Source organism: Microcaecilia unicolor, chromosome 14, assembly GCF_901765095.1.
Source record: "Microcaecilia unicolor chromosome 14, aMicUni1.1, whole genome shotgun sequence".
In the NCBI taxonomy this organism is placed as follows: domain Eukaryota; kingdom Metazoa; phylum Chordata; class Amphibia; order Gymnophiona; family Siphonopidae; genus Microcaecilia; species Microcaecilia unicolor.
In genome coordinates, this window is record NC_044044.1 from 14,761,251 (window position 1) to 14,778,374 (window position 17,124).

The 17,124-nt window shown below is 42.8% G+C and overlaps 1 protein-coding gene across 7 annotated transcripts in view; it reads right to left on the bottom strand.

Moving 5' to 3' along the window:
• Positions 1 to 17,124, bottom strand: part of LOC115457644 (serrate RNA effector molecule homolog) — a 65,156-nt gene that overhangs the window by 36,310 nt on the left and 11,722 nt on the right. For all 7 annotated transcript variants that reach the window (XM_030187167.1, XM_030187163.1, XM_030187166.1 and 4 more), the window contains exons 3-5: positions 11,877 to 12,005; positions 5,085 to 5,231; positions 3,305 to 3,493 (exon numbers count right to left, since the gene is read on the bottom strand). In XM_030187167.1, coding sequence (XP_030043027.1) covers positions 3,305 to 3,493; positions 5,085 to 5,231; positions 11,877 to 12,005 — 465 coding nt within the window. The remainder of the gene's footprint in view (positions 1 to 3,304; positions 3,494 to 5,084; positions 5,232 to 11,876; positions 12,006 to 17,124) is intronic.

Consider the following 17,124-nt stretch of genomic DNA (forward strand, 5'->3'; position numbering starts at 1 on the left):
CACAACTCCAAAGGGGAGGAGGGCGGGATTGTGAGAACAATCAGCCTGCTGTCCTCGGAGAATACCCGCTACAGGTTAGTAACCTCGCTTTCTCCGAGGACAAGCAGGCTGCTTGTTCTCACTGATGGGATATTCCTAGCCCCCAAGGCTCACTTAAAACAACAACCATTGGTCAATTGGGCCTCGCAACAGCGAGGACATAACTGAGATTGACCTAGAACCAGAACCAACTAACTGAGAGTGCAGCCTGGAACAGAATAAAAATGGGCCTAGGGGGGTGGAGTTGGATTCAAACCCCAAACAGATTCTGCAGCACCGACTGCCCGAACCGACTGTCGCGTCAGGTATCCTGCTGAAGACAGTAATAAGATGTGAATGTGTGGACAGATGACCATGTCACAGCCTTGCAAATCTCTTCAATAGTGGCTGACTTCAAGTAGGCCACTGATGCTGTCATGGCTCTAACATTATAAGCCGTGACATGACCCTCAAGAGTCAGCCCAGCCTGGGCATAAGTGAAGGAAATGCAATATGCTAGCCAACTGGATATGGTGCGTTTCCCGACAGCCACTCCCTTTCTGTTGGGATCAAAAGAAAAACAATTGGGAGGACTGTCTATGGGGCTTTGTCCGCTCCAGGTAGAAGGCCAATGCTCTCTTGCAGTGCAATGTGTGCAGCTGACGTTCAGCAGGGCGGGTATGGGGAAAGAATTTTGGCAAGACAATTGACTGATTAAGATGGAACTCGGCGCTGAGGGACGCTCGTAGAACTCGTCTCGGAGGAACAAACTCCCCAGCAAAATGCCCCACACAAAACGTAAGGGGTCGGCGAGATTGATCCCCCCACCAACCTCGACTTCCTCTCCAATCCAGACGGGCCTCGGGCGATTCTTCGTGCCTTCCCAGGCAGTACGAGACGGGGATCAAATTGAGGGGACTTCAAGGGAAGTTGAGCCCCTGCCGGGAGATGAAGTGTCTCTCTCTCCACCTTCGACACAGAGACCTCCGATCCCAGCGTCAGCGTCAATCCCAGTGGCTGAACTTTGCCCTGCAGGAAGTGTATTGGGTAAGCTCACCAGTGAGGTGTTGGAATCGTCGCAAAAGACGCTGAGGACTGAGACAGAAGTCTCAGAGAAAATGCAGGAGGAAATAAGCCTAGGAATGATCTGGAGGAAGCTGAATGAAATGGACATTACTCTACAACAGACATCAGGTGAAATTTCTACTTTTAAAATTAAGTTTGAAGAATTAAATTTGAAAATGGATAAGTTACAAGGTGAATTAGCTGGAAAAATTCAAAACATTCAGAAGGATGTGGAATCTATGCAAGAATTTAAGCAGGCTGTTGTTAAAGATAATATGGATCTCAGAAGAAAAGTGGAACACATTGAAAATTTCAATAGGAGATTAAATTTACGTCTGCTGAACTTTCCAAAAATATTTGGGATGAACCTGCATGATTTATTTAGAAGATATTTAAATGAAGTATTACAAATTCCCCAGGAATCGATGCCGCCAGTAAATAAAATATATTACATTACAAACATATTAAAGGAAGATGCGGGGGAACACCAAGAATGGGAAAGGTCTTGGGGACATTTCAGCTAAATTGGAACAAACCTTAGATGAAAATGCGGAAAGATCCACTTTGCTTGTATCTCTAATATTTGAGCAAGACCTTAATAATATAATGAGACTCTATTTTAAAAATTTGAAGACATGTTTTGGAGGTATAAAGGTATAAATATTCCCTGATGTGACGAAAACGACCCAACAAAGGAGAAAAGCTTTGTTGGCGTTAAAATCAAGGACAATAGAAATCGGTGGAACATTTTTCTTAGCGTATCCCTGTAAGCGTAATGTTAAGTTGGGTGAGGTGAAATATACCTTTTATTCACCTGACCACCTGAAATCATTTCTGGACTTGAAACAACTTAATTAGATAAAGCTCGGAATACCACGCCATTATTTTCTTCTTTTTTACTTTAATATGTAGAATCTTCCCTAACTCTTATTGCTCTCTTTCAAAATGTAAATGTGGGCTAACAAGCAAAAAGAAAATTTATTTTGTTGATGTGAATTGTGATAACGTTGATTTATGTCACTAATGTATCTTTATTTGAAACATTTACGGTTGTATTTCGAACAATAAGTTGTTCTTGTTAAAATTTTAAATCACAAATAAATAAATAAAAAGATGGAACTCCGACCCGGACGGGCGGCAAAACAGGCCGCGCACGGAAAAGAAAGGAAACTTACGTGGGAAACTTCAAAGAAGTACTGGAAAACAAAAAAACTCTAATTTTTTTTTTTAAAACACACGAGAGAGAACGACGAAACTAGCCGAAAAGGCACGAAAACCGCAGCGAAGAACGTGACAGGGGCCTCTCTGGGGCCGCGAATGAGCGATACACGTCCGTTCTGACAGCGGAAAAAGAGACACTGAGGAGCACGCTGAGGCGGGCGGGAAGACGGTCGCGCATGCATGATGCATGCGGATCTCGCAAGAGCAAGTGGAGGAGTGGGCCTACTGGTTAGGGTGGTGGACTTTGGTCCTGAGGAACTGAGTTCGATTCCCGGCATAGGCAGCTCCTTGTGACTCTGGGCAAGTCACTTAACCCTCCATTGCCCCATGTAAGCCACATTGAGCCTGCCATGAGTGGGAAAGCGCGGGGTACAAATGTAACAAAAATAAAAAAAAAATAAAATTCTGTTGCTAGGAAGATCTTCCGATCCTGGGGCTGCCGTGGACGTAACCCATCAGTGAGAACAATCAGCCTGCTTGACCTCGGAGAAAGGGTAGACTCACCCTTGCTAACCCCTCCTTTAAAAATTTGTAAGACACACAACTTCTGTAGATTACTCATGTGGTACAGACACTCTGGGACCACAAATTTATAAATTATAGCGGGACAGAACAGTGGATCAAAACTTTCCATTTAATAGAACACCACTGAGAAACCTGGTGTTCTGACAGGGCTTAGCTGCCTTAAGAAATCCCATCTTATTTCAGATTATATTTTTGGTGAGTTAGTATGTAAAAATCAATACAAAAAAAAAAAAAAAAAAAAAAAAAAAAAACTTATCTGCATGCAACATCTAGGACAGAAGGGTAGTCAAAATCTCTATGTATAAAGTCAAATCCTGACTATTATGCAGCCCTAGACAGGAATTCCCTAATCTCCGCAACCCTGCTCCCCATTTTGTACTGGAGAATCCTAATCGGAGTGCAAATGGAGGACAATGGGGAGGTGAAGGGCAAAGGATAAGAAAATGTTGGCAAGTGTAGCGAGAGACACACGTACCACTCTTCTTCCTTGTGGGCCAGAAAGAAGTCCTGCATCTGCTGGCGCCGAAAGTCCAATTTATAGTCATTGTACCGCTTCACTGCCTCTGTCTCATCCACCGAATCGTCCAAGGATAGCAGAAATTCCTTAAAGCTCTTCATCACAGGGGGCGGTGTGCCCATATCGATATCATGCAGGTTCCCAAGTCTGGCCAGGCACACAAAGAAGCACAATTTAAATGTGTGTAAGAGAGGCCTGCCCTGCTGCTACCCATGATGTACCAGTTCTCCACTGAAACACAGTGAGCGAGCGGTGCGTGGGTGTGTCAAGCTTGCTCTGCTGCTACCTGTGCTACATCTATGCTGTGGTGAGGCAGTGTGCATGCGTAGCATGCGAAGGAATGGGATGGGGGGAGCTTACATGTCTGCTGCCTGTGCTAATTTGTGGAAGTAGCAGTCGAACAAGTAGGTATAAATAAAATAAGGAATAGTTTAGTTGTTAGAAAAGTGGGCAGATAAAGGAAGACAAGATTCAAATATATCTTTTCTCACTTAAATTTCTTGTGCCCTCCACTGCCTCAGGCATAAAACAAATTATAGGTTGGGAAATAAACTGCAGTGCCTGAACTGTAACTTGCCAAGAATTTGGAGAAAGGGCGAGTACCATATATACTCGACTTAAGTTGAGACATTTAGGCCAAATTTTTACTTTTTGATAACAATCCTCACCCTTTAGTGCAACATATAATGGTGGACAAAACTAGGTATTCACTTTCTCTCTGTTATAAAGATACTGAGGGTTTATGTTGGCCAGAATTTCTCTCTTGACTCTCAACTCAATGCTCTAAGAGCTGTTTGTTTCTTTTGAGGAATTTAAGATACATAAGAGAGTATTTTTAATTTGAGCAGTTCAATTATTGGTATAGGCACCGCTTTTGTCCAAGTTGGACTACTGTAATCTTATTTGGGTGCGCCTATACAGGTTATCTGGCGACTGCAAACAATTCAGAACTCTGCAATCCAATTAATGTTTTCAATACAGAAACAGGATAAATCTTCATATTTTGTTGAATTAGATTGGTTGCCTATAGAGGCGAGGATTATGCTCAAATTCTTTTGCTTTCTCTATAAGATCCTAAACGGTGAATGCCCAATTTATATATTATCATTGTTATGATTCTGCTAAGACAGGCAGGGGAATGACTGGGACTCACTTCTGATTGGCCTGTTAGGGACTGAGCCCCCCCCCCACCCCCACCCACCAGCCATGTATATTCAGTTCTCAAATTATCTTCTATACAGCACTGGCACTGCAGCATACACTGCCCAAGTTCTGCTCCAGAGCATGCCCTCTGACTTGTCCCACCCCCTCTGACTCAACTTCCTGTTTCCACATGGGCAGGCAGGTCAGAAGACCTGCTCTGGAGTGCAAAACGGGCAGTATAGAAAACATTTCAGATATGGAGGGGGGGGGGGGGGGCAACAGAGAGGGCATGCTAGGTCTATGTGGTGGGGTGTGAGTGAGGCAGGGAGAAGTCTGTGGCAGGGAGAAAGACCTGCTAGCTGGTGGGGGGGGGGGGGGGGGGGGGCTCAAATTTGGCTACGTGTACGGCCTCAACTGTCCCAAAACTGTTCTTGACTTACACATGAGATTGACTTATGGTTGGGTATATACGGAAATCTAAAATCCAAACTGGAAGACTCCAGTGTCCAGTTCTGTGGATTTAAAACCTTTCACCAAGAACTTAAAATGGAGACATGTTTAAATTAAAAAAAAAAAAAAAAAAAAAAAAGTTTACCTGGCTTGGATGGGTATGCCATGTGGCTGCATTACGTGCATTTCAGGGTGTCCCCATGGCTGTGGAGGCCCATAGGTAGGTCCCCCACCTGCAGCTGCATAAGGCATCTCATAAGCTGTGTGATAGGGGTCTGCTCCATGCTCATCCCTGAACACAGAACAAAATGGGACATTTATTTATTTTTATATTTCAACACTTTATTGACGACATTCAATACAGAAATCTCATCCTACGTTCCAAATATCCAGAAATACAATCCAAAGCAGATAAATAAAACCGTGTACTACTGTCATCAAATTTTTCATGTTTTCTCCCTCCCACCCTCCCTCATGTGCATAAATTCGATCATCTTTATTCACACAATCTATGATCACCAGCAAATATCATTTGCAATGATAAACATTAGCCATTGCCCGTTTTCCATATATTATCTGACGATCTGAAGTATTAACTCCTTATATGTTCAATTCCTGCGCTAGCTAACAATTCACAAAGATGACCTTCTGCCATGTCTATTACCCCCCCCCCCTCTTCCACTCTCTCCCACGGGACATTTATTTTTAAACTTTCACTCATTTCTTTAATGGACAGCTTACAACAAGACTTCTACAGGACTACAGAATTTAATAGCAAAGGAGAGAAAGTTATGGTGAAACCAGTCCTCTCTGCATTTAATGAAATTCAAACGTTCTCTAGTATAGCATATTTAGTGGATGGCTAGGATCCAAACAGCCACACAATGATGTCACCACATGAGACCACCACGTTAAGTATAACCTTAAAAAAAAAAAAAAAAATCAGAGCTCTCAAGAGCATTCTTAGCTTGCTGCCAATGACAGTCAACGTCAATCTATTTCAACCAAGGTAGTCAGGTTTTGCCTTCCTTAAGTCAGACAACTTCAACCATGGTAGTGTTCAGTCAGGTTTTGCCTTCCTTAAGTCAGTCAACAATTGATATATTTATATAACTTTAATCTTTGAAGTGTGCTTCGAATTTCTGAAATTTCATTTAGCTTGCAGAGAACTCACCATGCGTGAAGTAAAGCCAGAATTTACGCAATGCCCCTTGTGTGATAGTGCCAACTTCTTTACTTTTCCTTCAGTTACGGGTAAGAGAAGAATGATAATTTTTGAGAAATCACTGTCTTTTCAGGCTGTCAGACACTGCTGGAATATTTTCATGCTCTTTTATTTAGAAAAAAAAGTTTTAAAAACTCTTCTTTTTAAGAAATATGTACTTTAGCTTTGATGTTACTTCTGTAATAATTAACGTTAATTCCCAGATGATTGTTAGCGACGTAGAACTGAAAGGTGGTAGCAGGATATAAGACATGATGTTAACGTTAATGTGTGACAAATAAATGTCCAATATGGGCACACACAATGTGTCGGTTGCATGGGGGAGAATCATCAATTGCCAAGATTGCTCTAAGCGTACCTGGATGTCACCCAGAACAAGATAGATAAGACAAAAACATAGTACTTAAAGATTGTCTAACCCCGTGATCCCGAAGGGAAAACCAGAGGGAACGACCAGTTTCGCATAAGTACATTATGCAAAGGAACCGTTGCAGCCTCTCTAGGTGGAGAAGGATAATCCAGGACCTCGAGCATCTCAGCCCTGGGCTCATCCTCAACCTCCATAGGGAAGGGAATAGCTGCAGTCATTTCCTGGACAAATGAGGTAAAGGGTAGACTCTCCGGTGGAGACAGTCTCCTTTCTGGTCAGAAGAAAAGTACCTGGGATCCTCCTCTTCCTCCAATGAGCGCTCATCTTCAGTATCGGACAAGACATCTCTTAGAGCAGTGCGAAACTGAGCCTGCCCCGATGCCGAGGAACGACGTCCTCCATGGCGGTGCCAAGAAGTCAACGCCCGCTGGGACTCCGGTGAAGCTTCCTCCACTGACATCGAAGGAGAGTCGACTTGGGTGGTAGGCGGCACCGAGGTCGGGGACCTCACCACAGGTGAAGGGCCAGAGACCGCTGTAGCCGACGGTACAGAAAGCGCAAGCACCCCCGAAACCGAAGCAGCCTGGCGCAGTAACCCTTCCAGAAACTCTAGAAGCAGGGCCCTGATGCGCTTGTCAAGAGCAGCCGTCGGACAAGGCTGCAGGGTCGGTAAAGGAGCCGGTGGCAGAATCTGTTGAGGCTCGGGAGCAGGTACCGGGCTGCCAGACTGACGCATTGGCACCTCCTGAATAGAGGGGGAGCGATCCTCTCGGCACAGACGCTTCTTGGGTGCCAAATCCCTCAATGCCCCAGAGATCCCGGCACCATGTGTCGAAGGAGAACGATGGTGGTACTTCTTCTACTTCGCTTAACGCCCGTCATCGAGACTCCTTGGTACCGATGAGGAAGACGTGGAATCCTCAAGTCTCCTTGGGGCGGTCCCAGGGGGCCTGCATAACAGGAGGCCTCGACACAGGGAAACCCACTCGATGCCTCACTGCTCCCAGCACGAGTTGGTCGTTCCACAGCCATTACCTTCGTTCCCGACGTCGATGCTGCCAACCTCAGTACCGATGTCGATGGACCGGACTGAGCCCCAAAAAGCTTCTCTTGTTGGGCCTCTTGAGACACTTGGGTCCGTTTCATCATACGAAGACACAGACTACAAGCGGCTGGGCTGTGGTCGGGCCCAAGGCACTGGATACACCAAGCGTGGGTATCGGTACCTGAGATAGTCTGGTTGCACCGAGTACAACGTTTGAAGTCGCTGGGTGTCTTCGATGACATGGAAGAAAAAATGGCTTCAGCGAAATCAAGAGATGCGATCGTGCCTGTTAAAAGAAAAAAGGGCACGAAAAGAAGGGAGCAACCCGGCCGCGTCAAAAAATGAAGGAAACTTAAAAATGGGCTAAAAAGTAAAGAAAAAACTATGACAGTTTTTTTTTAAACTGTAAATTCTAATAAAAAAAAAAAAAAAAAGACAACCAGAAAACTCTTTCCCGGCCTCAGAGGAGCAGTGAAAACTCGACCGCAACTCACCTCTGAGAAAAAATAACTGAGTGGGAACACTCACGTGACAGGCAGGAAGACTCTGGAAAATTTTTTTTATATTTTGCTGGCAAAATTACCTGTTTCCCAGACCAACGCGGACGTCGACCCACATGTGAGAACAAGCAGCCTGTTTGTCCACGGAGAAGAATATTTAGCGAACACTTGGCAGTTATGGCAACTGATCTTCACAGACAGTATTTGTATTCCCTTACCTGGATGATTAGCTACTTTCAGGGAATATGCCCCTGTTTGTTGCAAACTCATGGTCAACAGTTATTGGGTTCCTAATAAACCAGTCAAAAATCAATCCTTGCTCCTACTCAGATTTTGGAGTTCATTAGAGGGATAATTTACACACTGACCTGACAAATTCCTTATCTTGGCCCAGAGTCAAAATAATGGACTCGGTACACAACTTATTTTACAGGCCCTACGCACAGGCAAGACAGATCATGAAACCACTAAGACACATGGAAGCAACTGTGCATGTAGCACCGTCAGCATATCTCCATATGAGGGAGACAATTCATTCATTTTTAGTATTTCTATACTGCTTAGACCTAAGCAGTTTACAGTTTCATTTTACAGGTACTAGGTCTGTCCCTAGTGGGATTACAGACTAAGTAGTACATTCTACTACTGTTGTACCTGGGCCAATGGAATCAGCATATTCAATCCCACTCTTCCAGTATTCAAATTAAAATTCACTTGAGGAAGGCAATTCAATGGTAGGCCAAACCATCCAATTTCTTGCAAGGCAAATATGTGCGCTACCTGAAGTCCAAGTTGGTCCTAACTACCAACACTTCCAAAACAAGATGGAGAGCTCATTTGGGTCATATCCAATCTTCAAGTTAAGAGCAATCCATTATGCCATTCAGGGTTTTAGATTCACTAACTGGATTTATTCTCCAAGTTCAGACAGACAATGAGGTAGCAATATTTTATACCAACAACAGGGTAGCATGGGGTCCAACGTTATGTCAAGAAACACTAAAGATCTGAAACCTAGCAGTAAGGATCTGTCTCTAGTAGACTGCAGAACAGAATCAGATAGCCAACTCTCTCAATCTCAAACTGCATGAATGGACCTTGAACGATGGCATGGTCCGGGATCTCTTTTAGACATGGGGAATGCCACAGGTAAATCTCTTTGCAACTGAAAGCAACAGAGAATTTTGGATATTATGTTCTTATGTCCACGTCAACATTACATCACTTCAGATGCTTTTGCAATTTCCTGGGAAGGAAAGATACTGTATGTTTTTTTTCTTCAATACCAACAATATCCAAGACACTTCAAAAAGATATGCCAGGATTCAAGGCACTTAATACTAATCGGTCAAGACAGACTAGTTCCCATTTCTGGATATATGGCGCAGGAACCACTAATCATACATCCATGCATAATAGATTTACTCACTCAAAACGCAAGAACTATAGTGCATCCCAAACTTCAGTCTCTGGTAGTTTAATGCTGAATGATTTGACAATCTGCATATGTCAGAGAACTTGAGAAATTTTATTAGCCACAAGGTAGAAACTGACCAGGGATTCCTATGAGCTAAAATGGAGAAGATTCACAAATCTGATGTGTTCAATGTCTGGAAGATCCTAGTCTCCTCATCTGCATCATCTTTCAGATTCTGGTCTCAGTACATCTTCAACAGAAGTTCATTATAGAGCGCGAGTGGAATATAACGATACTGATATGAAATCTATATGCATTCACTTTTGGATTTATGACAGATCTGCCTGTCAAAAAGGCTATGTCAGCATGGGATTTAAATTTAGCTTTGCATCAATTGTCTCAGGCACCTTTATGCGCTAGGTTATTACCAGCAAGCAAATGAGTGAGGTATAGACAAATGTCCAAGGAGATCCGTCCAAAAGATAACACCGATGTGGTGCAACTGATGTGTAACAGGCCATGTTTCGGCAATACTGCCTGCGACAGGAACCCAATCCACTACATATTCATCAAAATTTAAAAAAAAAGAATGACGTACTGTAATATAAACAATTTTTAAAATGAAATAATTTAACATATACAGTAACAGAATTGTGGAATGCAGTATAAAATGAAATAAACATGGATGTAAAGAAATATGAAAAAAAAATGCTTTATAAAACAAATTTAAAAACAGCACAAACACAAAAATTAAAATGTAACATTTAATGAAATTAGATAGATACATATCCTTATTAACTAGAGTCAGGAAGAAATGACACTTAACTCCTATTTATACTACTGCCAATTAAACAGTAAAGATGAAATCTGATCCAATGAAGACATCACATACTTATAGCACTGTCATCGGAGGAATTATGGCAACAACAAAAACACAACTTCAAAAGTCATCCACTGGGAACATTTACAGAAAAGCTACATGGTGAATACAACCGTTTGGATCAACCACGATATTTGGACAAGGAGTTCTGAACGATCTTTATAATTAATGCTTTAACTAGACTCATCTTCTGAACATTGTTCTATTGCCCTATCATTTCATAAGTACATAAGTAGTGCCATACTGGGAAAGACCAAAGGTCCATCTAGCCCAGCATCCTGTCACCGACAGTGGCCAATCCAGGTCAAGGGCACCTGGCACGCTCCCCAAACGTAAAAACATTCCAGACAAGTTATACCTAAAAATGCGGAATTTTTCCAAGTCCATTTAATAGCGGTCTATGGACTTGTCCTTTAGGAATCTATCTAACCCCTTTTTAAACTCCGTCAAGCTAACCGCCCGTACCACGTTCTCCGGCAACGAATTCCAGAGTCTCATTGTTACACTCCATTGTTCTATTTCCCAAATGATATTTTGACTTTGTCTTCCCATAACTCTTCACAATGTAACCCATAATTGTACTGTAACAAACTGTATTTCCATCATTCACAATGTATTGTAAGCCACACTGAGCCCGCAAATAGGTGGGAAAATGTGGGATACAAATGTAATAAATAAACAAACATCTTGGGTTGCAATAAACAAGATGAACATATCTTATGACCTTCTCCAACCCTAAGCTACAAGATCAGCATCCGTGTGGCTGTTCACATCCTAGTTGTCCATGGAGAAAACAAACATTGCACATCTGTAACAGATGTTCCCCAAGGACAGCAGGATCCAACAGCCATAAATTCCTTCCCAATCCATCCCAGGTTGAAGTGTACTTTTGCAACAGACTGACATTAAACTGTCACTGGCAGCGGCAGTGTGGGAACATCCACACAAGGCTCAGAAAGCTCTCGGGGAGCGCTCTGACCTTTCAAGACTATAACAAATGTGTTGCCGCCATGCAGCGACATCACCATCCATGTGGTTGTTAGATCCTGTTATCCACGGAAAATATCCATTACAGATATGCAACTTCCTTTATGTGCGCACTCGCTCTTTTATTCTACCCCCCCTGGTGAAAGCTTCCTCTTCTGAAGGTTCACCACAGGGCGGGGGACTGAGGTGAGGATACATAAGAACATGATGTGTCATCTACACAAATGTTTTAAGAAGTGCAATGCATCAAGGTTCCATTTCAGCAGACCATAAGTACAGATTACTCCTCAAACTGCATTACTGGACCTGAGTAAATCTCCATGTCAGTCACCCTGCCTAAAAAGCACCTGATTGCTTTAAATCAAGAAGTCTTATTCCCATGCTTTTCACACCCAGCTGTCTGACCTTAGAGAAATATGCTGGGCACCAAAGGCATTGCGTATCCTTCATCACAACATACAATCAAGTAACTGATAACCAGAATAAAAGCTGGGATGGTGTGTATCTGCTTACCAGTCTCGCCTCAGGCGCTTCTGTGGGGGACTAAGCTCATGGCGAGGGGGTGAGAAGCGTTCTCGTCTGCTCCTGTCATAGTCCCGGTACTCTGCACGGCTGCGCCTCTCACGGCCCCGGTCCCATTCCCTGCAACGATGAAATTAAATAGCACCATAAGAATACTACACAAGAGAAATCAAATAAGGCTGGCCTGGTAACTCACTGGGCACACTGTGCATCAACACATGGAAGGTCCCTTGTTCAATCCCCATAATAAATTCTTCTGCTCCCAGGTTGGCTGGGAATGCTGCAGCGGGACCCACTCCCAGCCTTAAGTGGAAGGGAGTTGAGATTACTGCTTAAGAGTGACTCTTAGTGGTCAGATCCAAGCCCTGAACTGCCCCAAGCCCAGGACCATCACTACAGTGATCAGACTGATGTTGTGGGAGGCACTACATAACTGCAAAATCCTCGTGTAGTTGCAAATGAAAGCTAATGGTGTCAAGATCCCAACCATGATGCCAAGCAAGCTGGAAGTAGAAGGGAGCAGAAGAAATTACTGGGTCAAAAAATAAAAATTGTGTTGGCTTGAAGTGCTTTTTTTTTTTTTACATTACCCTTGTGTTTGGTGAAATATTTGAAAGCTCAGTACATATTATTTTTCCAGATCAATTACGTTTGTTTCTTGATTTAAAGGAATTGTCCGTAGCACCCACTTCTGCCTGTTGTTGAAGCTTAGTAAGAGATTTCTATGATGTAGGGAAGTAGTAAGCCGTTATGGCTTTTCTTTTTTTCCCTAATTATGTACTCCAATTTTTTTCTCTGCCCCCGATTCTATTGGGGGTTAAGTTGAAATATCAGGGGTTTTGTTATATATTTTCTTGTAATATTATTTCTTTTTTTATTTTTATTACTTCTGTTTCTGTAACCAAGGTTACTTATAATGATGTTAAAATTCTATAAATAAAATTTTTTTGTTAAAATGCTGAGCTCTAATAGAATGGGAAAGCTATGGCCAAACTTATTCGTAAAAGATCAAACAATGTATAAAGACAAACTGTCCGTAACATCGGTACGTAACTGGTATACTTCCCCTACTGAAGCTGTCATCATCTAAGCCTTTGACACAAAGAAGACATTTGATCAGGTTAATCAGGATTTTATGAAGACGGGATAGGATAAGATATAAATCAGGTTAAAATTTCATATATGAATTAGGAAAAATGTATTCCCATACGAAAACAAGGATTCTCCAAAATGTTTGACCTGGATAGGTATACAAGACTGGAATGTCCATTACCATCACACTCATTCATTCTATCAAAACACTAGACAAGGTTTCTAAAGTGTCAGTGGGTGCATACCTAAGCAACAATGATCATCAGATGATAGGGTCAGATATACAAAAAAAAAAAAAGAGTTAAGGAGGAGAGGATTCCCACAGAGTTCAAGATCCTGAATTTCAGGAATATTGGGTAATCAATAGAAATAAAACATGGAAAAGAAAATAAGATGATACCTTTTTTAATGGACATAACTTAATACATTTCTTGATTAGCTTTCGAAGGTTGCCTTTCGTCATCTGATCGGAAATAAGCAAATGTTGGTAGATGACAGCATATAAATTCTTGATATCCAGTCTAAATTCAGTTGTTGTTTTAATAAAACTCTTTACATATCAGATCATAGCTTAAGCTTTCAATTCTTAGATCAGATCATAAGATTCCCCAAGAACCTCAGTGATGTTAATCGCCAACAAATTTCAATGTTTAGCGATATATACAAACATCAACATCTTCACTGGTTCATTTATAAATAATCTTCTCTTGTTCATTCAAACCCATAATTTAAATTATTTTTGAACTTATCTTGTTTTCTTTAGTTTTGTCGGACCCAGAGGTTCTACTGCCCGACATGCATGTTTCGCCCAGAAGCGAGCTGTCTCAAGGACATCCCCCTGTAGTCGTTTCAGCGTTAGCTCAGCAAAAGTTATTCATAGGCCAAGAATCTGTATGATATGATCTAAGAATAGAAAGTTTTAAGCTATGATCTGATATGTAAAGAGTCTTTATTAAAACAACAACTGAATTTAGACTGGATATCAAGAATTGATATCTGTACTGTTCTTAGGTTCCAGCTTTAAAAAATATTACTCTGCCTTAATATTGAGTATATATAAGTGAAACATCAAAGCATTTCAGTGACAGTCTAACAGGTTGGGGTTGGATAGGTGAGAGACCGGGGAGATATGCATGGGAACATCAAAGCATTTCAGTGACAGTCTAACAGGTTGGGGTTGGATAGGTGAGAGACCGGGAGATATGCATGGGAACATCAAAGCATTTCAGTGACAGTCTAACAGGTTGGGGTTGGATAGGTGAGAGACCGGGAGATATGCATGGGAACATCAAAGCATTTCAGTGACAGTCTAACAGGTTGGGGTTGGATAGGTGAGAGACCGGGAGATATGCATGGGAACATCAAAGCATTTCAGTGACAGTCTAACAGGTTGGGGTGGATAGGTGAGAGACCGGGAGATATGCATGGGAACATCAAAGCATTTCAGTGACAGTCTAACAGGTTGGGGTTGGATAGGTGAGAGACCGGGAGATATGCATGGGAACATCAAAACATTTTAGTGACAGTCTAACAGGATGGGGTTGGATAGGTGAGAGACCGGGAGATATGCATGGGAACATCAAAGCTTTTCAGTGACAGTCTAACAGGATGGGGTTGGGTAGGTGAGAGACCGGGAGATATGCATGGGAACATCAAAGCATTTCAGTGACAGTCTAACAGGATGGGGTTGGATAGGTGAGAGACCGGGAGATATGCATGGGAACATCAAAGCTTTTCAGTGACAGTCTAACAGGATGGGGTTGGGTAGGTGAGAGACCGGGAGATATGCATGGGAACATCAAAGCATTTCAGTGACAGTCTAACAGGATGGGGTTGGATAGGTGAGAGACCGGGAGATATGCATGGGAACATCAAAGCTTTTCAGTGACAGTCTAACAGGTTGGGGGTGGATAGGCGAGATATGAATGGAGACAGGAGGGTGACAAACAGAGAAATACAACTTTATGGTTTATAATGGGCTGGAAAACCCAGATCTTTGTTAAGTCCTGTCTGGTGGGTGTCAAAATATTTAAAATAAGGAAATGCTGGCAGAGTGGAAGAAGTTGGTTGAATGGAATAGTAGGCTAAACTAAAATGAACTACAGAAAGGGTTAACAAATTTATGTCAGGAAAGTAAACAAGAGGAAAGGGAGACAATATAATTGCTTCCTTTTTTTTTTTTCTCTTTAAATTTTTTTTTTTATTAGCACAATTACATAACAGCCAACTTACACAAAGTAAACAACCATCCCCTTCAAGCCCACGCAGGGGCAGATACTGAAAAAACACATCATGAACATCCTGAATAGCAATACGAACTCCTCTGCCTCAAATCTATTTACAGTGGACCTGATAGCATTATCAGTGTCCCAAATGACCTTTGCGTTATCATTCTACGTTACCCCCTCCCCCAAACACCCATCCACATCAAACTCTTGCATGACTTGGGATTGCACCACGGTTCTTTGAGACAATCCTCCTCACCCCCACCCCCCCTCCATACTCACTTTTGTCCTCAAAATCACCCCCCCATCCTAAATGCGTGTTAACCACAGTTGGAATCGCACCCTCCCCCTTTACGTCGCAACTGCCCATCCCTGCGGTAAGCCGTAAGATGCTCCATTTGTATTAACTGACCTAGTTTACATTTCCAGTCACATGTCGGGGGTGGGGTCTGTTTTCTTCCAATGTTGTGCAATAAGGCACTTAGCTGCCGCCAGTCCCCACAACTCTCCACCCAGGAATCTCTCTCATTATGTAAGCCCAAGAGGGACACCAAGGGACGGCACACTAAAGATGTTTCCATCGAAGTTACCAATGCTTCCATAACAGCCTGCCAAAAGGGAACCACTCTGGGGCAGGTCCATCATATATGTAGAAATGAGCCCAATTGTGATTCACACCTCCAGCATAAATCTTGATGTGCCAGGGTACATCCGCTTTAGTCTCGCAGGTGTGTAATACCATCTGGTAAGGACCTTATATGCATTTTCCTGCACCAATACACATACTGAGGCTTTTTGAACCTTCCCACAAATTACTACCCACTCTTGAACGGAAAATCGACAGTTTAGATCAGCTTCCCACGCCCCCTGAAAACTAAAGGGCCTGGAATCCCAGCCCCCCAAAAATTTGTATATCACTGATATAGGTCTGGGCACCCTCCTCAACAAAAGCCACAGGTTTCCCAAACTTTCCATCTTTGGAGGGTTCTCCCCTCTTCAACCTGAAGCTCCTACAAAATGCCGGGACTTGTAAATAAGAAAAAATGTCCCACACCCCCCCCCCCAGGGAGGCCTTACATGAAGAACAGCGCATCAAAGCTCTTCACCTTCCCTCCCTGCAGAACATCTCGAAAACTCAATATTCCTACTTGTTCGCACCGCACAAATACAGCATTTTCTCTCCCAGCCCCTATCAGTCTGTCCCCATCTCCTCCGCACTTCACCACACAACCACATCAAATGCCTCACAAATGGGTTTTGCATCCCTGCCAATACCCCTCCCACTCCTTCAGTAGTCCACAAGTAAGAACTCATTGGTCGGAGAGGGCAATACGATTGCTCCACCTAACTAGCTGGCTTTGCTTTTTCCCCCCCTCTCCCAATCCATAATCATCCAAAGTTGAGCAGCAAAATAGTACCAATATAAGGCACAGCCCTACCTCCTCGCTGTGCTAACAATTTACTGGGGGAGGAGCGTTTCCCCCTTGGAAATGGTGCACGCTCAACCCGGAACTATTGCCAGCGGCAGCCTCAGAACTTTGGGCTTACCGCCGCTCTGTAAAAGGGCCCCTATTTGCCCTCTTATGAAAGGAGTTAGTGAAGGTGGTAGAAATGAGTTTGGTCTCTGTGGACAGTTTATTCTAGGACAGCTGTAAGAGTTAAACACAGGACACCACTTCAAAAGCAACATCCTGCAGCCTAATAGAACTGACCACTAAGAATGTGAGAATGTTTTAGCAGAAGGTCTGTTTTCCCTGACTTTTAGACCACCCAGAATAAATATAGGCTTCTTCAGAAAATGAGATCAAAGGTTTCCCTGCTAAGAGCTCTTTCTTTTGATAAGTTTCCAGCTAAAATGATGTTGGATCAAGTTTATTTTTCACTCCATCCCAGCCAATCTGTACATTTGAAATTTTTGTTGT